The 27,237-nt window shown below is 44.1% G+C and overlaps 1 protein-coding gene across 50 annotated transcripts in view; it reads left to right on the top strand.

Annotated features, from left to right (window-relative positions):
• CCDC30 (coiled-coil domain containing 30) overlaps positions 1-27,237 on the top strand; it is a 104,556-nt gene that overhangs the window by 17,742 nt on the left and 59,577 nt on the right. For 14 of the 50 annotated variants that reach the window (XM_084965459.1, XM_084965453.1, XM_084965433.1 and 11 more), the window contains 6 exons: positions 807-994; positions 9,205-9,294; positions 11,585-11,741; positions 15,614-15,685; positions 18,276-18,391; positions 20,509-20,583. In XM_084965459.1, coding sequence (XP_084821585.1) covers positions 807-994; positions 9,205-9,294; positions 11,585-11,741; positions 15,614-15,685; positions 18,276-18,391; positions 20,509-20,583 — 698 coding nt within the window. Of the gene's footprint in view, positions 1-803; positions 995-9,204; positions 9,295-11,584; positions 11,742-15,613; positions 15,686-18,275; positions 18,392-20,508; positions 20,584-27,237 lie in introns of all 50 variants that reach the window. The other 36 variants (XR_014808569.1, XR_014808570.1, XM_084965442.1 and 33 more) reach the window with 5 other exon arrangements.

The raw sequence follows: 27,237 nt of genomic DNA, 5'->3' as shown, positions 1-27,237 counted from the left end.
CACCGGCTGTGCCGTTCTCTGTAGCCACATTCAGCTTCTGGAGCACAGTGGCGGCGGCGCAGAGCCAGCCTGCAGCAGGTTGGAGTTCTGTCCCCGCTTGTCATGGAAGGAAGGAGGGGCAGGCACGTTGTGCTTGTTTCAAGGGAGTGGTGATACTGACGACAAGAGCGTCTAAGCTGGATAAGCAAGGACGAGAGAACGGGAGGGGTAAAGAATTGAAAGGTGTTTGCAGTCAGCAGGTTAAAGTTCCCAGTTTAAAAATGGTTGAAGTAGGCAGGCATAAGGGAGAAGAGGCTGTTTGAAGTTGAGACTAGGGAGGCGCTGTGGTTATTGCTAATGACCAGGTCTAGGGAATCCCTAGGGAGTGGGTGGTTGAGGTGGGGTACAGGACTAGGGCTTTGGAAGTTAGCTGGTAAAGGAACTGAAAACCCAGGGCTAATCGTCTACCTGACTATTGAAATCACGAAGGATCTTGGCAGGATTAGTTGAGGGACTGTGGACAAGTGTTTTGGCTTTTGGGGCCTGAGCCTCATCTCTTAAAAGGGATAATCTTGGTTCCTACCTCCCTGGGTTGTTGTAAGAATTAAATAAGGCAAATTTATCTCAGAATCTCAGGTGCTTAGTACAACATCCACCTCTTAACACGCACTCAATAACAACACATTTTAAAGTTAAGCAAGAACACATTTTAAACGTAAGCAAGTAGTAGGAATATCTACTGCTTTGGAGAACCTTCTCCTACTACGTTTTAGTTATTTGCCTGCATTTCTTTTAAAAGTATTGTTTCTGTTATTTCTTCCTAGCAGGAGTGCCAGTAAAGGAGGTTGAAATGTGTCGAGAAGGCTTGTCTGACATAGCTCTGAGCAGCCCCAGTGAACAGACTGCACACTTACTCATGGAAAGAAGTACAATCTTGAGGAAACTGGAATTTGGGGATCCCAAGCAGGAGTCACAAAGAGATCTGAGCCATAGCCTCCAGAAAGAATTTCCCCAGGTATTCCAAAATCAGCTAGGTAATTGCATAGGAGGCAGAGCCGTTGTAAAACACACTTGTTCGTTTAAGCATTCGTATATTAAAGTGTCAGGAAGCTGGGTTTTTAAGTTGTTAGTGTGGGTAAGGGCTGAATTTATAACACATTGATCAGTTCCGCAAAATGGAAAGTTTAGCAGTTTAGGTTAGTTAACTGTTAAGTCTGTCTTTTCTTATGCTCTAGTCTCCAAGCAAGAACATCCGTCAAAGTTAAGAGAAGGTTAGGACATGCACATGTAGTGACTGATACAGCAAAGGGCCTCCGTGAGGCTAATCCAGAATGGGCCGAGCTACAGTAACCACACAGACTCCTAACCAAGGAAGCCAGTTTTGACAGCATTTAAGAATATGGGCGTGCGGTTTGGATGGCCTCCTCTGCCACTCATTAGCCACATATGTGTCCCTTTTTGAGCCTCCACTTCCTCACCTGCAAAGTCTGGGAGCCACGCAGCTGCTCCAGGAGATGGTCCTGAAAATGAGGTCACATAAATGTGAAGCTCTAGAAGAGCTTCTCCCGCCGTAATTAGCGTGATTGTGACTAATTCTTGAGCACTTACCACGTGCCAGGCTTCGTGGTGGCGGATGGAGAAACAAAGTGAAATCAGATAGGACCTGGACTTGCAGGGATGAAGGAGAGAAAGAAACCCGGCTGTAACTCCGTGTGGAAGGCTCTTTGGTAAAGGGAGGCACGGAAGTTAGGAAAACTCAGGGGATGAGCTGGGATGGGTGGAAAAGTCTCCAGAGGAGGTGCCATTGAGTGGTGCCTTGAAAGCTGAGTCGGTGTTAGCTGGGTGAAGAGAGGGGAGAGCCATTTCTGGCAGAGGAACAGTGTCTCGTACGTACTGGTTCCTGTGAGTCAATGCTGAGAAATGTCCCTGGAGATAGTTTCAGAAACGACATCACAGGGAGAATCTCTTTTGCGAAGCCAGGGAGTTTGGACTCAGCACCCAGCAATGTTTCTGGAGCATACTAGAAGTATAAAAATACTTTGAATGTACAAAGTTTCGTTGCAGAAGGTCTGGAGAGTCCCTGAATGATTTTACAAGGAGGGTAACATGATCTGATTTGTGTTTTAGAAAAATCACTTTGGCCACAGCAAGGGATAGATCGGATAGCGGCCAGATTGGAAGCAGGGATTTCAGGGGGTGTTAAGTAACAGTTAATTAAAGAATGACCAAAAAGCAAGGCTCGGAGTGTAAATAGGAAGTGAGTTATAAAGGAGATGGAATCGATAAAACACATTGGACATAGTGAAGGCGAAGTCTTAGATGACCCCCAAGGCGAGCTGCCGAGTCACGGTTAAGTCATAGTTTTAGCACTAACAGAAAGAATTCCAGCAGATACCACACAGGTTTTTTGTTGTTGTAAAGTATAACTCAGAAATGTATGTCACATTCCCAGTTATATTCTGTTCAAGCCGTTTTGTAATTTACCTGAGCGTAACCAGTAGTCACTTTTTTGGTAGAAATTGACAAACTGATTCTAAAATTGATCTTTAAAAAAGAGCAAATTAAAAGATACATACTTCCTGCTTTAAGACTTAGCATAAAGCTGCAGGAATCAAGAAAGTACAGTCCTGGTGTAAAGGTGGCTATCTCAGTCAATAGGACAGGACGAAGAGCCCACAACTAGACCCATATCTATGTGGTCAATTGATTTTCAACTCAGGTCCCAAGGCGGTTTAACAGGAAAAGCATAAACTTTTCAACAAACAATGCAGGAACAATTATATAGACATATGCCGAAAACAAACACAAAACCCTCAGTTCTGTTGAGGTCCCCTTTCCTGTTGGTAAAGGAGGGATTCCCTCTAAATATTATAAGATAACCAAACACACGACACCCAGCGTTGGACACAGATGCCACAGGTGGTTTATTGGTCAGATAGGCTCACAGCCCAGGGAGGATTCTGCCTGCCGTGCAGCGCCTCAAGGGGTGGTTCTCAGGAAGGCAGTGACCTCGCAGAGTGCGAGACAGATCATCGTGACAGCAGGATGACGTGCCCCTGGGTCCCATGGGAGGCTATGACTGCCTCGTTTAAAAAATTCCATGAGGAGGAGTTCCCGTCGTGGCACAGTGGTTAACGAATCCGACTGGGAACCATGAGGTTGCGGGTTCGATCTCTGGCCTTGCTCAGTGGGTTAAGGATCCGGCGTTGCTGTGAGCTGTGGTATAGGTTGCAGACGTGGCTCGGATCCCACGTGGCTGTGGCTGTGGCATAGGCCTGCGGCTACAGCTCCAATTTGACCCCTAGCCTGGGAATCTCCATATGCCACGGGAGCGGCCCAAAGAAATAGCAAAAAGACAAAAAAAAAAACAAAACAAACAAACAAAAAAATTCCATGAGGAGTTCCCAGTGTGGCTCAGTGGAAATGAATCTGACAAGCATCCGTGAGGATGCAGGTTCCATCCCTGGCCTCTCTCAGTGGGTTAAAGATCCAACATCGCCATGAGCTGTGGTGTAGGTTGCAGATGTGGCTCTGATCCTCCGTTGCGGGGGCTGTGGCGTCAGCCGGGAACCTGCATATGCCCCGGGTGCGGCCCTAAAAAGACCAAAAAAAAAAAAAAAAAAATTCCATGAGTTGGCAGGGAAATACAACCCATTAGGCTGAGGACTGGGTGGAATATAGTTGGTCTGGCTGGGTGGGGAATCTTTCCTGTTGGAGGGGGCATATCTGGCCAAGGCAGGAGAACTCGTGGTCAGGCTTTTGGTGCCCCATGAGGTACAAGGGTGTCAAGGTGGCACATGAAATTGTAGGCCTTACGATACGCTTATCCTATGCCATATACAAAAGTTAACTCAAAATGGTTCATAGATTTTGTAGGAGATAAAATTTACAGAAGAAAATCTTAGTGGTCTTGGGTTTAGCAAGATTTTTATAAGATAGGAAAAACACAAAGAATTAAAAAATTAGACTTCATAAAAATTCAGAACATTTGCTCTTCAGAAGATAAAAATGAAAGAGCATCCCACAGACTGGGAGATAATATTTTAAAACTATATATATATCCAACAAAAGCTTTGTATCTAAATTATATAAATAACTCTTATAACTCAACAATAACACATATAGCCAAATTAAAAACTGGACAAAAGACTTAAACAGAGGCTGTACCGAAAAAAATATGCAAATGGTTAATAAACCCATGAAAAGATGCTTAACTTCTTTTGGCACTAGGAAGGTGGTGTTAAGTAACAGTTAATTAAAGAATGACCAAAAATCACAAGGAAATATTACTGTAAACACACTGGAGGGGCAAAATCAAGACCCAGAGTTCCTTGGTGGCCCAGTGGGTTAAGGAGCTGGTATTGTCACTGCTGTGGCTCTGGTTACTACCGTGGTGTGGGGTCAAGCCCTGGCCTGGGAGCTTTGCATGCTGTGGGCATGGCCAAAGCAGGGGGAGGGGAAGAAAAGATTAACCATATCAAGTGTTGGTGACAATGTGAGGTACCTGGAATTCTCATACGCTACTGGTGAGAGTGTAAAATGATACCACCACTTTGGACACTAATTCAGCACTGCCTTAAAGAGTTATACATACACCTGTCATATAACCCTGCCGTTCCACTCCTGGGAACATACCAAGAGAAATGAAAGCATGCGTGCACGTAAAGACTTATCCATGTCATAGCAACCTTAATTGTAATAGCCCTTAACTAGAATCAACTCAGATGTTCATCAACAGGTATCCACAGAAGGGAATATTACTTGGGAGTGAAAATGGACAGGAGTTCCCTGGTGGCTCTGTGGGTTGAGGATTCAGAGTTGTCTCTGCTGTGGTGTGTGTTCGATCCCTGGCTTGGGAACTTCTGCATGCCGTGGGTATGGCCAAAAAAAAAAAAAAAGAATAAATATGCAACAAAATGGATAAATATCAAATCAAAATAATTACCTGAGTGAAATAAGCCAGACCAAAAAGAATACATAGTCTAAAATTCTAATTATATGAAGTAGTAAAAATGTAAACGAACATGTAACACGGGCAGATTAGTGGCTGCGTGGGGCAGGGTTGGGCAGAGAATGAATCATCAGGAGGCGCAGGGAACCTGTGAAGTGACCAGTGCTTTCAGTGCCTTGATTCTGGAGTTGTCATCGTGGATCATACATGTGACAAAAATGGTGCACCGCAAATATGTGCAGTTTATCATATGTCACGTACACCTGAAAAACCTTCTTAAAAAATACTTTTCAAAGATCTTGTTATTATGAAATGTAACTGGTTAAAATTTCACTGCCTCCCTAGTTATATTTTCCTAGGCTGATGTTGAATTCACCTGTGCGTGAAGTTGAGGACAGAGTCGTTCCAGCCAAAGTGGGGCCGCATATGATGACCTGGAAGTCCAAGGACTTTTGCAAGGCCTGATCTGTGTTCTAATTACGTTTCACTTACATTTATTTTTATTTTGTTGATTTTCTAACTTAAGACAGCCATAAAGTAGAAAAGGATTCAGGCAGCATAAAATTGAGCGGAAAATGAGTTACTGACTCACCCCACATCCTCAGTTCCGTGCTCCTCAGCTACCACTGCCCACAGTTTTTATTCATCCTTCTGGGAAATCTCCACCCTCTCACAATACAAATTGTATTCGTCATGCACGTTGTTTTCACTTTCTGTATTCGCGTGTATAGATTCGCCTTGGGCTTTCTGACAGTTTATGTATTCTTTTAAATGGATGTATCAAAATTTAACCACTTTATTGTTGGATAGGGCAAAGGACAAAGGGATGATATTTAGTGCCAGGAATAATCAAAGTTTTTTTAAAAACTTACTTTATTGTGGACTATAACAACATATATGCAGGAAATGATAAAACTTTAAAAATACAGTTTGACAAATAGTTATAGAGCAAACACCCTGTAACCACTGCTCCTGTTGGGAATACAACACTGCCAACTCTCTGGAAGCTTCCTTTTCTGATCGCAACCCTCTTCCTCCCCATGACGGTATGCATCCCTAAGTAATAGATGCACAGTAGTTTAGTTTTGTCTATTTTTGAAGATTACATGCAAGGAATGAGCTTTGGGAATTGCTTTTTTGCAAAACATTCTGTTTGTATTATTTATTTTAATCAGCTTGTCATTGCTGTATATTATCCCACTGTGTGAATACATGGCATGAGTCTGTCCGTTCTATGTTGATATGGGTTGTTTCCAACATAATACATCTATTATGAATGTATTATAATCTATCAATTATGCTGCTGCGGATACTCATTCAATATGTGCATTCGCTCGTGTAGGGTTAATACCTAGGAGCGGATTTAGGGGGTGCAGAGTATGAAGAGCTTCAGCTTTACCCCGTAATATCAAACTGTCCTCTTCAGTAGTGGCACCAGCTCATACTGGCACCAATTGTGTATGAGACTGCCTTTGCTCTCATCACTCGTCAGACTTACATTTTGGCTGTGCTATTATTGGTGTGTAATAATATTTCAGGTTGTTTTTAGCTAGCATCTCCCTGATGGCTAATGATTTTAGGATGATTAGTTTTCATTTGGATTTTCCTTTTTTGTTAGCACTTGTTCAGGTATTTTGTCCATTTAAAATTTGAGTTGTCTGTCTTTTTCTTACCCAGTTAGTAGGAAGTCTCCATATGTTCTGATTTCAAGTCTTTTACTGATTATGCATGTCACAAATACTTTCTTCCCCACTCTGTGGCTTGTCTTCTTAATATTCTTAATAGGGGCTCTTAATGAATGGAAGTTCTTAAATTTAATGTAGTTCAGTGTATCAGTCATTTGTTTTATTGTTAGTGTTTTTCCGTCCTGTTTGAGAAGTCTTTGCCTTCTGGGATTTTGATGTTTTGGTTGCCTGGAATGTACAAATCAATTTAGGAGGAATTGACTATCTTAGAATATTGATATTATGTATGATCTTGGACTATCTCTCCATTTGTTTTTATTTTTGGAGGGCCACGCCCACAGCATGTGGAAGTTCCTGGGCCTGGGATTGAACCCGTTCCACAGCTGCAACCCAAGCTGCTGCAGTGTTAATGCCAGACCCTTAACCTGCTGTGTCACAAGCAAACTCCTCACCATCTATTTTTTAATATATATGTAATGTTTTAAAATTTTTCCTACAAAATCTTGCCCTTTTTAGTTATATTTAGTGCTAGTTACCTCATATTTGTGGATGTTTTTAATAGTAAATGCTATATATTTTTAAGAATTTAATTTTCTAATTAGCTATTGCTAGTATTAAAAATGTAATTATTTTATATATTGACTATACCTAGCAATGCTGCTAAAATTTCTTATTCATTTTCATAACTTATTTGAAGAAGTTCCCTTCATGGCTCATCAGTTAATGAACCCAACTAATATCCATGAGGACGCGGGTTAGATCCCTGGCCTTGCTCAGTGGGCTAAGGATCCAGCAACCTGTGAACTGTGGTGTAGGTCGCAGACATGGCTCGGATCCTGTTTCTGTGGCTGTGGTGTAGACTGGCAGCTACAGCTCCGATTCAACCCCCAGTCTGGGAACCTCCATGTGCCTCAGGTGTGGCCTTAAAAAGACAAAAGAAAAAAAAAAAAAAAGCCACAGAAAAACTTATTTGAGGATTTAAAATGTTTTCTAGGAGTTCCTGTCGTGACACAGCAGAAACGAATCCGACTAGGATCTGTGAGGTTGTGGGTTCGATCCCTGGCCTTACTCAGTGGGTTAAGGACCTGGCGTTGCCATGAGCTGTGGCGTAGGTCACAGATGCGACTCAGGTCTGGTGTGGCTGTGGCTGTGGTGCAGGCCAGCAGCTGTAGCTTGGATTGGACCCCTAGCCTGGGAACCTCCATATGCCAAGGGTGCGGCCCTAAAAGGACAAAAGACAAAAAAAAAAGTTTTCTACTTGTACAGTCATATCTGAGAAGAGTGATACTTTTGTTTCTTTCTTTTCAGTCTTTATTCCTTTTAATTCTTTTGCTTATCTTACTAGGCTAGGATCTGTAGTATTATCTTGAATAGCAGATATACTTGTTAATGACGTCAAGGAGAAAGTAGTCAGCGGTTCATTAGTATGGCGTTTGATGAAGGTTGTAGGGGTTTAGGGATGTTTGGGCCACGCCTGCAGCATACAGAAGTTCCCCGGTTCAGGATTGAACCTGTGCCACAGCTGTTACCAGAGCCGCAGCAGTAACAATGCCACATACTCACCCTGCTGAGCCACAAGGGAACTCCTGTGGTTTTTTTCTTTTTCTTTTTTTTTATTCTTTTTGTCTTTTGTCTTTTTAGGGCTGCTCCTGTGGCGTATGGAGGTTCCCAGGCTAAGGGATATAATCGGAGCTACAGCTGCTGGCCTACACCACAGCCACAGCAACGTTGGATCCCAGCCAGGTTTGCGACCTACACCACAGCTCATGGCAACGCCCAATCCTTAACTCACTGATCGAGACCAGGGATCGAACCTGCAACCTCATGGTTCCTAGACGGATTCGTTTCCGCTGCGCCACAACGGGAACTCCTGTTTTTCTTTTTTTAATAGCTTTTATCAGGTTAAGAAAGTTCTCTTATTTCTAGTTTGTTCAAAGCTTTTATTAGAAATTAATGTTACACTTATAAAATGTTGTTTCTGTAGCCATTGAGACGATGAAATAAGTTAGAATTTTTATCTGTTAATGTGATAATTTCATTGATTAATTTTTCTAATGTTAAACCTATCTTGCATTCCTGGAATAAATCAAGCTTGTTCATGATATATTATCCTAACTATCACTATATTCAGTTTGATAAATTTTTATTTAAGTTTTTGTAATCTGTGTTTATGTCATGTTGTCCTGTGATATTTCTTTTTGTAATTATCTTTGCCAAGTTTTAATATCAAGGACTGTCTAGCCAGTGTTAGCCAACTTTTTTTCATTATTGCCCCCATAATGAGACTTTAGATAATTCTTCCTATCACTCTCCCGTAAAATTTTAATAGTACTGATATAAAGTAATTGTATTTATATACTGCAGGCATCTGCACTTTGTACTTAAAAGGGTAGGATTTCCCCCCCAGGAATGATCATAGGTACTCTCTTGTGGACAGTATTGTCTTGTTGAGATTACATTACATGGTCTGGCTTCATAAAATGGACTGGACTGTGCTCCCTCTTTTTCAACTTTTTTAAAATTTAAATGACTTTTTTTTTTCACGAAGTTGCTTGATATAATTTTCATCTGTTTCTTGGTATTATTTAGGAGAAATTTGAACAAATCTACCAGCCTCTGCAAAGGGAACATCAGAGACATCAAGAACCTGCACATCAGTCTAGAAAAAATTTGAGCGAGGTGGGAAAAAAAAATTACAGTTTTTTAATTTAATAGTAGTAGCTAATTACAAGCTCACTTTTACTGTGGAAGTATGTTGTTTGAATATTTTAAAATGTATAAATCCATGCTGTAAAAATATCAGTGGTACTTAAAAGTATTATAAACATAGTACAAATATTTGGGGAGAAGAAAAAATTAATCACCTATTTAACACAAGAGCTGATTTTTACTGAATGTATCAAAATTTAAACCATCAATGTATGTCATGAACTTTGAAAAATCACTTTGGACAGCACATACTTTTCAAGTATATTTGGAGCTTCTTTTGGGGGGAGTCTTTTAGAATGTATGGCACATTTTAAAAAGTTTAATTAATTCTCTTTGAGGAATTTATTTTTTGATCTGTGGAAATGTTATTAAGAGCTAGATCCAGTGAATAAAATCTTTACAGAGAATTTAACAATGGGAGGTAACCCCAAATAAGTATATATGGATGGAACTATATATCAATCATGGTGTTATTTTCAATAGCAAAAATTGGAAACTACCAAAGTGTTGAAATGATTATATAAATCATGCTGTGTCCACTGGAACATTCTATAGCCTTTAGAAATTATTGTTATAAAATCTGGGGAGTTCCCGTCGTGGCGCAGTGGTTAACGAATCCGACTAGGAACCATGAGGTTGCGGGTTCGGTCCCTGCCCTTGCTCAGTGGGTTAACGATCCGGCGTTGCCGTGAGCTGTGGTGTAGGTTGCAGACGCGGCTCGGATCCCGCGTTGCTGTGGCTCTGGCGTAGGCCAGGGGCTACAGCTCCGATTCAACCCCCAGCCTGGGAACCTCCATATGCCGTGGGAGCGGCCCAAGAAATAGTAACAACAACAACAACAAAAAAGACAAAAGACAAAAAAAAAAAAAAAAAAAAAAAGAAATTATTGTTATAAAATCTGGACAGCAGTGTAGAAGAATGTTCCTGGTATAATGTTAAAGGAGAAGCCCGGAGAGAAACTTGTACGTGTATTGGGATTATAGCTGTGTAAAAAAATGTGTGTAAGTGAAAAATACTTCAAGGAAATGTATCGGTAAGCTGAAACTGTCTTTGTTATGTAGATAATGTTTTTTTGTTATTTTTTAGAAAAAGTTGTATAATGATTATATTCGTATAAAATTAATACGTATTTTGGGGATCAAAAGAAAATATAATTGAGATTGAATTTCTCAGCTTTTATTTATTTATTTATTTATTTTTTTTTTTTTTTTTGTCTTTTGTCTTTGTTGTTGTTGTTGCTATTTCTTGGGCCGCTCCCGCGGCATATGGAGGTTCCCAGGCTAGGGGTTGAATCGGAGCTGTAGCCACCGGCCTACGCCAGAGCCACAGCAACGCAGGATCCAAGCCTCGTCTGCAACCTACACCACAGCTCACGGCAATGCCGGATCCTTAACCCACTGAGCAAGGGCAGGGACCGAACCCGCAACCTCATGGTTCCTAGTCGGATTCGTTAACCACTGCGCCACGACGGGAACTCCTTCTCAGCTTTTAAAACGCCTTGACAATGATTATGGAAAAGGAACTCTGAACATGACTTGAACCTTAATTGTGTGTGTACCTTGAAATTAAATGAAATTCCTTATATACGGGCATTTTATAAACTGTATGTAATTACCATATGAATGAGGACTATTAGCTCTCTTTCTTGCCAGATGATCATTTTCATGATTAAATTTCTATTTTTTTTTTTTTTTGGTCTTTTTAGGGCCACTTCCACAGCATATGGAGGTTCCCAGGCTGGGGGTCCAATTGGAGCTACAGCCGCTGGCCTACGCCAGAGCCACAGCAACGCCGGATCCGAGCCGCATCTGCGACCTACGCCACATCTCACGGCAACGCCGGATCCTTAACCCACTCAGCAAGGCCAGGGATCGAACCGCAACCTCTTGGTTCCCAGTCAGATTCGTTAACCACTGTGCCACCACGGGAACTCCCGGATCCTTAACCCCCTGAGCAAGGCCAGGGATCAAAGCTGCGTCTCATGGATGCTCATCAGATTCGTTTCCGCTGAGCCACGATGAGAGCGCCTAAATTTCTATTCTTTAAAATGATATAACCATAATCTCTTTGAACCTTGTGAAATTACATGTTTATAGGTTAAAAACAATCAACCACCACCAATTTTATGTGGTTTCACCTAATAAATGAAAGGCACACAAGCGACATGTCCTGTTTGCCGCTCTTCATTGGCTTCCAGACGTTTATAGGAATCAGCGCAGTGGCCTAAGAGTCCATTTGCTTTTTGTTGGGCTTATTTCAGATGCACGATGAAGACCCAGGAAAAGATAAAACGTCGCAAAACTGCGTGGAGAGAGATTTGGAGCACGCCGCAAGGAGCCTGGGGACGGCCCGTGAGGAGATCTGCAGGCTGGCCGCCCAGGAACCGCAAGGCCAGGGGGAAGAGCAGCGCAAATTAGGTAAACGCGAGGCCGCGGTGCCCACCGAGGCCCGCCTCTGACCGGGTTTGAAGTGTGATAATCCTACTCGGGGTGGAACTGAGCACCCTGAGAAAAACAAACCTCTTAAGAAAAATGCGTAGAAGTCTGACCTGCCGCCTCATTTTCTATGGTGTCTAAAAATTTGTATTGGAAGTGTAACATGACACACCCACCCAGAAGTGCAAAACTCCTCCGTGCACACCACCCCATGCAGGGAATGCCTAGCGCCCCGGAAGCCCCATTTCTTTCTTTCTTTTTTTTTTTTTTTTTTTTGGCTTTTGCTATTTCTTGGGCCACTCCCTCGGCATATGGAGGTTCCCAGGCTAGGGGTCGAATCGGAGCTGTAGCCACCGACCTACACCAGAGCCACAGCAACGCAGGATCCGAGCCTCGTCTGCAACCTACACCACAGCTCATGGCAACGCCGGATCGTTAACCCACTGAGCAAGGCCAGGGACCGAACCCACAACCTCATGGTTCCTCGTCGGATTCGTTTACCACTGCGCCACGACGGGAACTCCCGGAAGCCCCATTTCTTCTCTCTGTGTGTACCCACTGTCTCCTCCCCAAAGCAGTGAGTATCCTAACTTTTGAGGCTATTTCTTAGTTTTGACCACAGAGAACATGCATTCTTTCGTTTGTTTCGTTTGTTTCACGTAATAGCGGTTTGTTCGTTCTTGCTTTTTGTACTCTTGCATTTCACTGAATAAACATATCCGGTGTGTTCTGTTTGCCCGTGCGACTGTCGATAGACATTTATGCTGTTTCCAGTTGTGGGCTGTTCTGCGTTGTGTTGCTGTGAATATTCTCGTTCTCATCTATACATAAGTACGGTGGAAAATTGGACTAATGGGTACACAACTGGCTGTGTGTGTCAAAATTCATCAAACTACACACTTAAAAGGATGAATTTTACTGTCTGCAAATTTTACCTTGATAAACCCAATTAGAAAAAAAAGGAATTTTGGCCATGTGAGTCTGATGAGAAGCAGTCTGCTGCTAGCGATACAGAAGGAGAAGGGAAAAAGCAGGGCACCCGTTCCCTTTCGCTACCCCTGGATGCAGCAGAACTCAGTCACGCACCCCGGGCAGCAGGGCGTGGTCCATCTGGTGGGTCCCATACTGCTTACTGAAAACTGTCTACTTGGTGAATATACCCCTGGGGACTGCTGGGAAGCTGAGTTAGCAAGTCCTTTTAAAATGGCGTATGTGGAGTTCCCGTTGTGGGGCAGCGGAAACAAATCTGAATAGAGTCCATGAGGATGCAGGTTTGATCCCTGGTCTTGCTTAGTGGGTTGGGGATCCAGCATTGCCTTGAGCTGTGGTGTAGGTTGCAGGTGCAGCTCGGATCCCGCCATTGCTGTGGCTGTGGTGTAGGCCGGCAGCTGCAGCTCTGATTCAGCCCCTAGCCTGGGAACTCCATATGCCACAGGTGTGGCCCTAAAAAGCAAAACAGAAAAAAAAAAAAAAAAAGAAAGAAAAAAGAAAATAGCACCCGCAGTGTCAGTGTGTGCCTTATGTGTTCCTTCTTGAACCATCCTGGCGCTGGAGAGCCACTGCTAATCCCGTTGCGCCACAGTGGGGACTCCAGGCTTATAGCTTAAAAGAGTTTTTACCTTTTAGAGATACATAGTGAAATATTTACAGATGTGTGATATGATGTCTGGAAGATGTTTCAGAATTATACAGGCCCCTACCTCACACCTACTCAAAAACTAACTTAAAATGGACCACAGAGCTGACACACGTAAGAGTTAGAACTGTAATATGCTTAGGAGACCCCATAGGAGTAAATCCTGACGAACTGCGGTTAGGCGCTCGTGCGCGAACTGTTACACCAAAAGCAAGCGTGGTAGGAGAAAACCTAGTAAGGTGTACCTGATCAAAATTTAAAATTTCCGTACTTCAAAAGATGCCAGCAAGAAACTGGAAAGGCAAACCCCAGGCTGAGAAAATATTTGCAAATCATACGTTCGATATGGGACTCATATCCAGAATAGAAGTCTTATATATTCGATGATATTATTTTAAAAAGACAGCCCAATTTAAAATGAACAAAATATTTGAGTAGAAATTTCTTTAGAGAAGGTATGTGAACGGCCAGTAGGCGTATGGAAAGATCTCGACATCCCTGGTCATTCGGAGAGTGCAGGTGAGACTGCGGTGACATCCCACTTCACACCTGCTAGTGTGGGTGTAATAAAAACGGCCGCGACAAGTGCTGATAAGAATGTGGAGAAATTGGAACATTGCCGACTGGAGTGTAAAATGACGAGGACACTGGAAGACAATTCGGCGGCTCCTCAGGGTGCTCGCTGTAACGTGATCACGTGACCGAGCCATTCTGCTCCTAAGTGACCCGAGCAAAATGAAAATGCATGTCCGCTAAAACTCGTATGTGAATGTTCAGAGCGCTGATGTTGGCAGGAGCCAAAGCATAGCAACAATTCAAATGCCCATCATTTGGCAAATGGATAAACACAGCGCGGTACATCCATCCTGCCCAGAAAAGAGTTAACATGGAAGCCCTGACCCTGCTGTCCTTGGAAAGTCCTGCTTGTCAGCTTAGCCCCGCCTGACATCTGGGAAGGTGAATGTGGGAAGGGTCCCGCCATGCCCCCGTTTATAATAGTGACTCTGTGCCTGAGCGCTTTGTGCAGATCACGTGGCTTATGTGGAAAACCTGCTTTCCCTCTGAGAGTCTGGCACTTCGGTGCGTCCCAGGCAGAAGACGGCGTCTATGTAACCAGCCCCCAGTAAACACCTTGGGCATCGAGTCTGCAACGACTTTTCCTGGTGGACCTTTCAAAGTGTCTATTTGTTGCTGGAGAAATTAAGCACATCCTATGTGACTCCGTGGGAGAAGACGCTTGGAAGTTCGTGCCTGATTTCCCCTGGCCTTTACCTCCAGTATCTTTTCTATGTGATTAGGAATGCTCATTTGTAAGATTCCCATTAGACTGTCACTTCTGGAAGATTCCTCGACTTGCTATCACAGGAGGCCTTCCAGCCATAGCATTGGTGGTGAGTAGACCACAGGCGGCAAAGTGATAAAGCCTGGATTAGAGACTCAAATCCAACAGATTCCAACGCCCCATATTCCTTCCCTGGGCCATCCTATTGCCCTCATACAACTCTAGAATAGTACCAAAAGCTACTGCCTAGAATTTTGCTGTTTTGATATTTCAAACAACTGCTGGCAAAATTCTAGATAGTATTAATTACAGGAGTTAATTCTAAGTATTTTCGGTGTGTGATATTCCTTTCTACGAGACTGGTAGACCATGATGAAAAACTTCCAGCTGTTCCTGCTGTTTACAGGTCCTAAGTGCGCAGCGTCTGCTTAGGGAAACTGGGAAAGGTCACGCGACCAGATGTCGGGGCGGGGGGTGGTTAAACACCAGGTGCATAGAAACATGAAGAGGGCAATCTGGGGAGTTCCCGTTGTGGCTCAGTGGTAACGAACCTAACAAACCTATCTAGTATCCATGAGGATGCGGGTTCCATCCCTGGCCTTGCTCAGTGGGTTAAGGATTCGGCCTTGCGTGAGCCGTGGTGTAGGTCGCAGATGCGGCTCAGATCTGGCGTTACTGTGGCTGTGGGGTAGCCCTGCAGCTCCAGCTCCAGTTTGACCTCTAGCTTAAAAACTTCCATATGCCATGGGTGCAGCCCTAAAAAGACAAACAAAGCGGGGGCAATCTGGAAAAGCTTCCTGGAGGAGGTGACATTTATGCAGAAACTCCAAGGACAGCCACCAGAAAGTGTTCCAAAGAGAAAGAGCCCTTTGAAACCTGATTATTTTACTAACCATTTGCTCTTTACGCAAGTATTTTGTTCTCTTTTTCTTTTAGATTCTGCATTTGAGAAGTCTCAACTAGAAGTTGAGAAATTAAAAGAACTTTTGAAAGAGCTGAAAGAAAATGGTGAGTCATTTTAACAGATATAACAGTATTTAATAGTAAAATATTAAATAATAATATAATTTATATAATGTTTTAAAATAATAATGTTATTTAATAATTGAATAATAACATTACTCCTGCTATTACTATTCCTACTGCTGATACTATTATTGCCATTTGTTGCTTACTAACAGGTACTCTGCTAGGCACTTGCCAGACTGTTACCGCTAACCCTAACAAGAATTCCAAGTTGTGACTATTATTATTCCCATTTCATAGGTAAAGAGACTGAGTCATGATAAGGTTACATGCATTATCCAATAGCTACGTTAAGTGTTAGAGCTGGTGTTTGAACCCATGTATGTCTGACTCCAAAACCTTGGGTCAATACAAACAATACATATTTTACTGGGGCCGCTGGGATCAAGATACCTTGTAATGCATCTAACAACACCTCATAGTTTTTGTTTACTGCGAAGCCGATAGGCTTGGAAGAAGTGGTGAATTATCTGACCCCAGATTGACCTTGTAAAGATATCAGCTGTAAAAAATGTAGTGAAATTTGGGTGTCACAGTGGTAGTAACTACAAAAATAATTTAAAATATGTTTAGTGGTTTTAAGTGGCTATAAAAAGAGGCTTATTTATCCTGTAATATTATGATTTACAGTAAGAAGCCTATATTTGGTCTTTGACCCTGTTTTTGGCACTAAGCCCCAAACCCTTGGAGTTTCCTAAGGATAAGAAGAGGGGTGGCTTTGGTTATGATAACAAGGGCTTTTGGAAAGCCCCTAGGTAACCATAGGATCGGTACTGGTTGCCAGGGGAGCCAACTGCATGCTTAGAGGGTTGGAGCTTTCTTTTTTTGTTTTTGTTTTTATTCTTTTGGCTGCACCTGCTGCAGATGTGGAAATTCCCGGGGCCAGGGATCAAACCTTGCCACAGCAGCGACCCTGAGCCACTGCAGTGTCAACACCAGATCCTTTACCTGCTGCATCATAAGGGAACTCTGGGTTGAAACTTTCAGTTCCACCTTCACCCCCTCCGTATCAGTAACCCCAATCCTCCCAGGAGGGAAGAGAGGCTATAGATTAAGTTCAATTACCAGTGACCAGTGATTTAATCTGTCGTGCCTATATAAAAACCCAGAAGGACAGGGTGCAGAGAGCTCCCGGACTGGTGAACGCATGGAGATTTGGGAAGCGGGGTGCACTCAGGGAGAGTGTGCAAAGCCTGCACCCCTTTCCCATGCCTTGCCCTATGCATCTCTTCTATCTAGCTGTTCCTGAGTTATGTTCATTTATAACAGCCTGGCTCATCTCGTAAATGAAATGTTTCTGAGTTCTGTGAGCTGCTTTCACAAATAATCAAACCGGAGGAGGAGGTCATAGGAGTCTCCGGTTTATAGCCAGTCAGTCAGAAGCACAGACAACACCCTGCCCTAGCGACTGGCGTCTGAACTGACATTCTTGTGGATCTGAGCCCTTGGCCTGTGGAATGATGCCGACCCCAGAGGGACAGTAGCAGAGTTGAGTTGAACTGGACACCCAGCCGGTGATGGAGAATTGTTGGGATGTGGGGGGGGGCCTCCATCCCTCATAACTGATGATCGGGATTGTTTAAAAAATATGTGGGTACAATTAAAAAAGAGCACTGCTTGCACAGTAATGGATAGAGCATGTAAACAAAATCAGTAAGCGTGGGGAAGACCCAGTAACACCACTAACCAGCATGGCGGGATTGATAGAGAACGCCACGCATAAGCAACAGTCACAAAAAGAGGTCATTGCCGTCAAACAGATTTCTGCAGAAGAAATGCAATTATACAAATTATGTTCTAATAGAATTAAACCAAAAAGCAATAACAGAAGGATGTTTAGCAAACTGCCAAGTAGCAAGTTAAATAAAATACTTCTAAATTGCCGTGCCTTCAGAGAAAAAACTACAAGGGATATTACAAAATATTTTCTATGAATTGACTTGAATGAAAATGAAAACACTAAACATATCAGCTTTTGTGGGATGCATGTAAGCCAGTGCTTAAGAAGGAAATGTATGCCATTTAATGCTTATTCCAGAAATCAAAAAAGGACACAAAATAATCTAAGCTTCTACTTTAAAAACCCAGCATAAGAGCAAATTAAATCCAAAGCAAGCCCAGCGTTCCCAGTGTGGTCAGTGGTTATGAACCCAAGTAATATCCATGAGGATATGGGTTCGATCCCTGGCCTCTCTCAGGAGGTTGGGGATCCAGCGTTGCCATGAGCTGTGGTGTAGGTCACAGACGCGGCTTGGATCTGGCATTGTTGTGGCTGTGGTTGTGGCTGGCAGATGCAGTTCTGATTCGATCCCTAGCCCAGGAACTTCCACATGCCACGGATGCGGCCCTAAAAAGAAAAAAAAGTCCAACTCATTAGTCTGGTGTGAGAAGAAAAACCATTCTCTTCCACTTCATTAGCTGGTAGAACATTGTCAGGCTGGACTTAGAGAGTTTGGCAGCTCTTCTTCACAGAGAATCACGAAGGTGGAGACAGGGTAGGGTTGACAAGAAGGTCAGGAAACTTAGTGCCCCCAAATTAAGGCCTTGATCCAGTTCGATCTCTCTGTTTTAGGCTCAGCTGACTTACAGAAAGCAAAGGAACATAACCGGAGACTGGATGAGGAAATTCTGGCTTTAAGGAATCGGGTTCGATCACTTGACTCAGAAAAAAAAGTACTTGGAGAAGAGGTAAGTCGTCTCATCTGTTCTTGGAACTGATTTAAATGTGCGTAGAGTAACAGTCAGCAGCTAGAGCAACCTGGGTGTCCACTGTCCATTGTCACTGGTGAAGACTGATTCTGGGGCTGTGGCATCGCAGGTAGATGGTGTGCTTTTCCTGGCTGCGTTCGGTCAGCAGTTCTCTTCCGTATTTTATGCATTGTAACTACACAGGCTGAGCAGTAACCTTGTTGTCGTGTCCGTTTAGGCTCTCTCCTTTTTATGAGGATTTAGGTAATAGTTTACATCTACCGCAGGTAGAAATTATTACTCTGTCGGATACACTTGAGATTACTAATACTAAACCCTTCCTTATGTTAGGTTTTTGAGCCATTTCTTCTTAGGAGTTTACTGATTTTTTCATAGGTGCTTCCAGGTTCTAGATACACGACATGTCACCCAGCTTTCGTTGTGTTCATTTCACAGTCACGTCTCTAGCGGCTAATGCGAGGTCTGGGACGCACTAAGTGCCCAGGAAATACTGTGGCAAGAAGGAGTTACTATTCACTAAGATGGCCGTATCATCGAAACAATAAAAATAGCAAATGTGGAGGATGTGGAGAAATTGAAACCCTTTGTGCATGGTTGTCAGGACTGTAAAAGGAAGGAACTGCCTCCTGCTCAGTGGGTGAAGGATACAGTGTTGTCATTTCTGTGGCTCTCATTTCAGCTGTGGCGTGAGTTCCATCTTTGGCCCTGGAACTTCTGCATGCCATGGGCACAGCCAAAAAAAAATGGAAAATGGTACAGCCTCTGTTGAAAACAGCATGCGGGAGTTCCCGTCGTGGCTCAGTGGTTAACATATCTGACTAGGAGCCGTGAGGTTGCAGGTTTGATCCCTGGCCTCACTCAGTGGGTTGAGGATCCAGCGTTGCCGTGAGCTGTGGTGTAGGTTGAAGACGCGGCTCGGATCCCCAGTTGCTGTGGCTGTGGTTGTGGCTGGCAGCTACAGCTCCAATGAGACCCCTAGCCTGGGAACCTCCATGTGCCACGGTACAGCACCACAAAAGGCAAAAAAGACCAAAAAAAAAAGAAAAAGAAAAAAGAAGACAGTATGGTCCTTCCTTAAAAGAGTAAAACGTAGTTACCATGTGATGGCAATTCTGCTTCTAGGTGTACCCACCCACCCAAAAGAATCGGAAGCAGGGACTCTGACAGGTGTTTATTCACTCGTGTTCATAGCAGTGTTTTTCACACCAGCCAAAAGGTTGAAGCAACCCAAGTAGCAGTTGGCAAATAAATGGAACGAAATGTGTTATATGCATACAATGAGTACTGTTCAGCCTTAAAAAGAAAGGAGATCCTGGCACAGGCTACAACTTGGGTGAAGCTTGAAGACACTATGCTAATTGAAATAAATGCTGGGTCACAACAACACAACTGGTATATGATTCCGTGTATACGAGGCAGCTAGAGCAGTCAAAATCCTAGATTCGAGAAGTAGAACGGTGGTTTCTAGGGGCCAAGGGGAAGGGCGAGATGAGGCGATACTGTTTAATAGGTGCAGAGTCTCAGTTTTGCATTGAAAAGAACTCTGCAGATGGAGGCTGGTGGTGGCTGCACAATAACGAGACTGTGCTTAGTGCTACTAAACTGTGTACCTCAAAATGGTTAAACGGTAAATTTTGTGTTATGTATATACTATCATAGTTTTTAAATGCAGTCATAAAGAATAAAACTGTCGAAGTTGTCCAAATCTCTAGATTTATATGTCTAATACTGATAAAAAGTTTTGTCTCATATATATCTCATATACCTCAAATGCGTTTTATTTCACATTTGTGATATAAAACATATATATAAGCATACATATAAAATGCATCTATGAGATAAACTATCAGCCAGCATGCACGTGTGTCTGTGAGATAAAGTCCAGGCACTGTATATTCCGAACAGTCGTGCTTCTGGAAGGGGAGCAGGATCGTGGGAGGTTTCTGTGGAGGAGATCACTGGTCACTCTGCGTACCTCTGTGTTGTTTAAATTTTTACACTAAGAAGGTATTGTGTAATATTCACGTATTATTTGTATATTTTTAAAGCAAAGCAGTGCCCCTCACTGTTGTATTGAAAATGCCTTTGTATTTAAGGTTGAACGGCTTAGAGGAGAAATTTGTGACTCTCCAGAGAGGAAGCACCTTGGAAACCACTCTCCCGGAAAAACGGTAGGTGCCGAACAGAAAGTTCAGTTCTTTCTGATTTCCCATTTTTGGGCGCGTTCCGTCTCCGAGTACACCAGAGCAACCGAGGCGGAGTGCTTGCTGCTCTCATCACCTGCCTCTTTTCTCAGGCTTTGCCAGTGAGCGTGGGAGAAGAAATTAGGGTACGGAAGGAACAATTAATATGAAAAATATAACGTGTTGTTTCTTTAAAGAACATAAAGAGGAGTTGCTGTTGTGGCTCAGCAGGTTGAGAACCTGACATGGTGTCTGCAAAGATGTGAGTTCGATCCCTGGCCTGTTCAGTGGGTTCAGGATCAGCGTTGCTGCAAAAAAAGCTGCGGCATGAGTCACAGATGCGCTTCAATCCCGAGTTGCTGTGGCTGTGGCCGTGGCTGTGGCCTGCAGCTGCAGCTCTAACTCAACACCTAGCCCAGGAACTTCCATATGCTCTAAGTGTGGGCGCAAAAATTTAAAAAAAGAGAGAAGAAAAGAAAAATGAAGGATCCTGGAGTTTCCCTGTGGCTCAGCAAGTTAAGGGTCCGGCGCTGTCATTGTATGGGCCCAGATCACTGCTGTGTAGTTTTCATTGTCAATCATTTGTTTATAGGGATATTGAGCATTTTTCAAATGTTTAAAAGTTAATTATATTTTGTTTATAAAATTAACTTTCTTGAAATATTTAGTGCAATATGAACACACATATTTTAAGCGGCGAGTTCAAGGAGTCTTGACAAATGCATGCATTTGTGCAACCATAACCACGGTAATCAAGAAAGCAAGCGTTATGCTCATTAGGCTAAAAAATGCCCTGCCGTTTTGCCGTCAGTACCCTCACGACTTCCTATGACCACAGCATTTCTAGAATTTCAAATAGATAGAGTCGTCTAGTGTACACTCTTTCGTGTTTGGTTCCTTTAGCTTAGGATAATGCTCCTGAGATTTATCCACGTTGTTGTCTGTGTTAGTACTTCTTCTTTATTTTAATGAGTAAGATTCCCGCGTATGTGGATATACTGTAAATTGTCTATCTGTTGGTTAACATCCTGTCAGGAGGTTTTGAGCTATTACGAATGAAGCTGCTACTGGTATTTACATACCAGTCTGGGTTTTTTTTCCCCTTGGATAAATACCTAGCAGTGGAATTACTGAATCACAGAGGAAATAAATGCTTGTTTAGTTTTATCAGAAACCGCCAGACTGTTTTCCACTTTGTGGATGTACGGAATAAGGCCGCTGTGATCATTCGTGTACAAATGTGTGTGTGAATACATTTCCATTTTTCTTGGATGTGTACGTATGGGTGGAATTGCTGGGTCATATGTTACTTCTGTGTGTAACCGTCTGGAGAACTGCCAGCCTGTTCTGCAAGAAGCAGCTACAGCGTTTTGCATTCCCATCGGCCGTGTGGGAGAGTTCCAGTTTCTCCAGCATCCTTTCCAGCATTCCCGGTGGTTTGTCTGTTTATTGTTGCTGTCCCAGTGCATATGAAGAGTATCTCGGTACAGTTGGTGAGTTGTTTGTTTGTTTGTTTTGGCCTTGCCTGTGGCGTGCAGAAGTTCCCGGGCCAGGGATCAAATCCACGCCACAGCACTGACAATACTGGGTCTTTAACCTCTAGGCCACCAGGGAACTCCTCAACATAGTTTTAATTTGCGTTTCCTAAGTGTCTAATGACATGGAACATCTTTGCACATACTCACTGGCCACTTTCCGAGCTCATCACCCCTTTGCACAGATCCGTGATCCATCTGGAGCCATCCTCTGTAGCCTAAAGAACACGATTCATTCGTTCCCGTGAGGATCTGCTGGTGGTGAGCTCTCTGGTTGTGTTTATCTGCCAAAGTCTTCGTTTTACTTAATTTTTTCAATTTTTTTTTTCCCTGTGGTAAAATACACAGAACAGAAACTATGTTTAAGTACACAGTTCTATAAACATACAGTTCAGTGATAGTAAGCCATTCACATTACTGTGCAACTCTTAATTCTCACCATCCTCTCTTCATCGTGCAAACCTGCAGCGCTTACCCACTAAACACTTAACTGCTCCTTCTGCCCTTCCCTCCCAGCCCCGGCAACTGCCACTCTCCTTTCCAGCTCTGCGATTTTGACGACTCCGTGTGCCTCCCGCAGTGGAATCATACACTATTTGTCCTTTTGTGACTTGCTTCATGTCCTTTCATCTGTGTTGTAGCACATGTCAGAATTGCCTTCTCTTTTCAGGCTGGGTACTCTTCCCTTGTATGTATTCACCACATCTTGGCTACCTGCTCATTTATCCTTGGACACTAGGGTTGCTTGCATGTTTCAGCTGTTAGACAGGTCCTCGGCTGCCTCATGTAATTATGCCTGATCTCTAACTACTTGATGTCATAGCCTGTGCACGTGGGTCGCTAATTTCCGGCATGGCGAGGTAGAAAGAAAGAAGTTAGTGAGATAAGGGTCACTTCCAGTGCAGCGGGACAGCTTCCTGATGGCCAGGGGGGGCTGACCTGATCCGGAGCACTGTTCCATGTGTTTTTATAGCCTGGGGACGAAGGAGAAAGGAGGGGTTTTAGGATACACCTGCTGCTTGGGTGGGGGTTATGTTGTCCCCATAGGGGTGGGGTCAGGCGTGGGCCAAATGCCTTTCCTAGCAGGGGCAGGAGGGAGTGGGCCAGGACTCACCGGAGGCGCTTGAGAACTCTGCAGCCCCTGCAGGGGAATGGAAGGGGTGAGAAAGGTCTGGAAACTTTTATCTCAGACAGAGGCTTTTTTATCTCCTTAGAGAGGCCTTGACCTCGCACATTTTATTTTCTGTATCCTACAAAAAGTAAGTAAAAGGACAACAGCTAAGATTTGAGTGCCTGTAATGTGGTCATGAGTTGACTTAACTCATTTAATGTGACAGAAATTTGGAGAAGGTGTAAATTTGCTTTACAGATGAGAAAACCAAGATCGCAGATGCACAAACGTGGGAGTCAAGGTTTCAAATCTTGAGAGTTCCCATCATGGCTCCACGGTAAAGAACCTGACGAGTATCCACGAAGATGCGGGTTCAATCCCTGGCCTCGCTCAGGGGGTTAAAGGATCTGGCATTGCTGTGAGCTGCGGTGTAGGTCACAGACAAGACTCGAATCTGATGTTGCTGTGGCTGTGGTGTAGGCCGGCACCTGTAGCTCCAGTTCAACCCCAAGCCTGGGAACTTCTGTGTGACTTGGGTGTGGCCCTAAAAAAGGAAGAAAAAAGATTTGACATTTCAACTGACGACTATGTTTTTGCCACTGTGATTTTCAAACCGTGTTTCAGGGATTTGTGTTGATCCACAGATGCAGATTTCTAGGTCTTCTGCCTCCACGTCAACCAGAGAAGCCTCCACTTGTGGGCACTGTTTCCCCATAAGAATATGCTTTTGAAAATAAAAGGGAGGTCAGAGTCCTGGGACTTCTAAACGACAAATTTAGAAAGCCGCTCCCTTAAATCAAGCAGACTTCTCAGTGTACAAGTGTGTTCTTTCTTTTTTTTCTTTCGTTTTTTGCTTTTTAGGACCGCACCTGCAGCATATGGAGGTTCCCAGGCTGGGGGTCAAATCGGAACTACAGCTGCCGGCCTGCACCACAGCAATGCCAGATCTGAGCCGCATCTGCGACCTACACTGCAGCTCACGGCAACACTAGGTCCTTAACCCACTGAGAGAAGCCAGGGAGCGAACCTGAGTCCTCGTGGATATTAGCTGGGTTCGTATCCCACTGAGCCACGACGGGAGCTTCCACGGTGATGTTCTTTGTCCATCGTTCTATGCAGACAGATTTACCTTTCAATAGGCCATCTCAGTGCTGCTAGTAGGCTTGTTCTCAGAGAAGATGCTTGAAGCAGAAGACATGCTGGGTTCCCGTCAGGAGTGGCAGTCGTCACGCCATGTTGAGCGTCTGTCCTGGGCTGCCATCTGGTCAGGTGTTTTACAAACAAAAATCTTGTCTAACCTCTGTGCAGCCCTCCCCGAGGGGAGCAGGTGTGTTCTGTTTCGTATCTGAAGGAACTAAGGACCAGAGGCAGAGGCCGAGGCAGGAACCGAACCAGTTTTGTCTGGAGCCAGAGCTCATTTTCTGCACCAGACCAATTCTCGTGAGGATTTCGAGAGGGCGTATGTGCCAGTTCGTGGGGGTAACAGCATGCCCAGGACGAGCGTGTGAACTGTCTCTACGGGGAGGTGACGACCGGACAGCGAGTGTCTTACTCTCTCCAAGGCCCACATCAGCCACCTCATTTGACTGTGCCCGTGAGAGAGGATGGCACCACACGAGACATGGCGGATGGCAGTGGCTCCGTCGGACAGGGCCTGGGAGGCTCAGCCTGGCTCAGAGGGTTAGATGGGCCCACCGTTCAGAGAGTAGAATGCTGAAAGTAGAAAATTCTGAACTGTTAAGCCGTTTTCCAGAGCTGTTGGTGGCCGCCCTGTGCCAGGCAGGCGATTCCCTGGCAGTTCGTTCGTTCTCCTCTTTGCCGGCGGCTGGCTGACTGGTGAGGTAGGCTCTGTTCAGTGCCCAGAGGTCTCTATGTCCCATTGCTCATTTCTCACAGCATTGAGGCCCCTTCCCTGTGTTTCTCTGCTCTGAATTTTGATCATGGACCTCAAGAAACACATGAATCATCTAAATGTATGAGTGGATTTGGTGTGATTAGGGTAGATTTTAAACATGCATTCTTTTGAAAAACTTGCTCTTGAAAGTGTTAGCATGTGATGGCTGAGTACCATCCCGCTGTGTCTGTGTCCCAGGTCTTCTTGGTCCATTCCTCTGTCGATGGGCATGCAGGTTGCCTCCACGTCCTGACTGTTGTATACGGTGCGTCAGTGGTCATGGGGGTGCATGTGTCTTTTCAAGTCATGGTTGGCATTTGCTGCACCATGGATGGACCTAGAAATTATCGTACTAAGTGAAGCTGGTCAGACCGAGAGACACCAGCATCATACGCTATCACTTATGTGTGGACTCTAAAAAAAGGATACAAATGAACTTATGTGCAGAACCGAAACAGACACACAGACTTTGAAAAACTTATGGTTACCACAGGGGACAGGTTGCAGTGGGGGAGGGCTGGGGGTTTGGGATGGAAATATTCTAAGTAGTGGGAGTTCCCCACGTGGCACAGGGGAAATGAATCCAACTAGTATCCATGAGAATTCAGGTTCGATCCCTGGCCTCGCTCAGTGGGTTAAGGATCCGGGGCTGCCGTGAGCTGTGGTGTAGGTCGCAGACACGGCTCAGATCCCACGTTGCTGTGGCTGTGCTGTAGGCCGGCAGCTGTAGCTCCGATGGGACCCCCAGCCTGGGAGCTTCCATATGCCGTGGGTGCAACCCTAAAAACCAAAAAAAAAAAAAAAAAAAAAAAAAAGGATTGCGATGATGGTGTTACAACTATAAAATAATAAAATTCACTGAATTTTTAAAAAAGAGCATTAAAATACATGACGTTCTTGTACTGAGTAAACAAAGGAAACGAGGGGAGTTTTCATTTTTAAGAGCTGGGACATTTCTGCACCGGGGCGTCTCAGGTGGTGTAAGGGGAGCAGACTCCTGCCTTGCGTGCTGAACGCACCGGTGTGTCGGCTGTGGGTGGCGGAAACATCCGCCAGTGCAGAAGGCAGCTGATGAAGAGGGAGAAGCTACTCTGGGGGCAGAATACATCCTTCCCTGTATCCCTGTGCGCTGCTGCTAAGAAGTCAACATGGTTCTTTTTTTAACTCAGTGAACTTTATTGCATGTCTAGTTGTACAACTATAAAACATGGTTCTTAAGTAAGTCTTCTGTCCATCCTGCTGGACAGAAGGATGCTCGGGTTTTAGCATCTGTTTTTCCACCAGCATTCCCCATTCTTTCCAACTCGTCAATTGCGGTTGCTGTTTATGTTTTACTGATATTAAACACGAGAGAGGTTGGAGTTCCTGTCATGGCCCAGCGGTAGTGAACCTGCCTGGGATCCATGAGGTCGTGGTTCGATCCCTGGCCTCCCTCAGTGGGTTAAAGGATCTGGTGTTGCCGTGAGCTGTGATGTAGGTTGCAGTCATGGCTCAGATCCCACGTTGCTGCGGTGTAGGCTGGCAGCTATATCTCAGATTTAACCCCTAGCCTAGGAACTTCCATATGCCGTGGGTGCACCCCCCCCCAAAAAAATGAGAAAGGTAAATTATTGATAACCAGCTTTACTAACAAATTTATTTCCTTTAATCTGTAGGTTAAATTAATACACATCTGGCAATAAGTCGTGAACCTAGAAAATAAGCAAAGCTCCGGAATACTTTCCTGCAAATTTAATTAGATAAAAATCTTTGGTAAATGAACTCTTTCCTTTTTCAGCCTAAATAAAGGAATGTTTTTAGTCTCTTAATTAAATTAAAAACCAAATTGAAATTTCCATTGAAAACTAATTCTGAATAGAAATAATAAGTAATATCAGAGTTTCCATTGTGGCTCAGCAGAAACAAATCGGACTGGCATCCATGAGGATGCAAGTTTGATCCCTGGCCTTGCTCAGTGGGTTAGGGATCCAGCGTTGCCGTGAGCTGTGGTGTAGGTTGCAGACGCGGCTTGGATCCCGAGTTGCTGTGGCTCTGGCGTAGGCCGGTGGCTACAGCTCCGATTTGACCCCTAGCCTGGGAACCTCCACATGCCACGGGAGCAG

The sequence above is a fragment of the Sus scrofa genome, chromosome 6 (genome assembly GCF_054392235.1).
Source record: "Sus scrofa isolate SSC_HxYL_T2T_F1_AM1 chromosome 6, Sscrofa_HxYL_maternal_Yorkshire_Landrace_v2.0, whole genome shotgun sequence".
Taxonomy (NCBI): domain Eukaryota; kingdom Metazoa; phylum Chordata; class Mammalia; order Artiodactyla; family Suidae; genus Sus; species Sus scrofa.
Note: the sequence above shows the minus strand (reverse complement) of the source record. Positions and strands in the feature narration are given on the sequence as shown.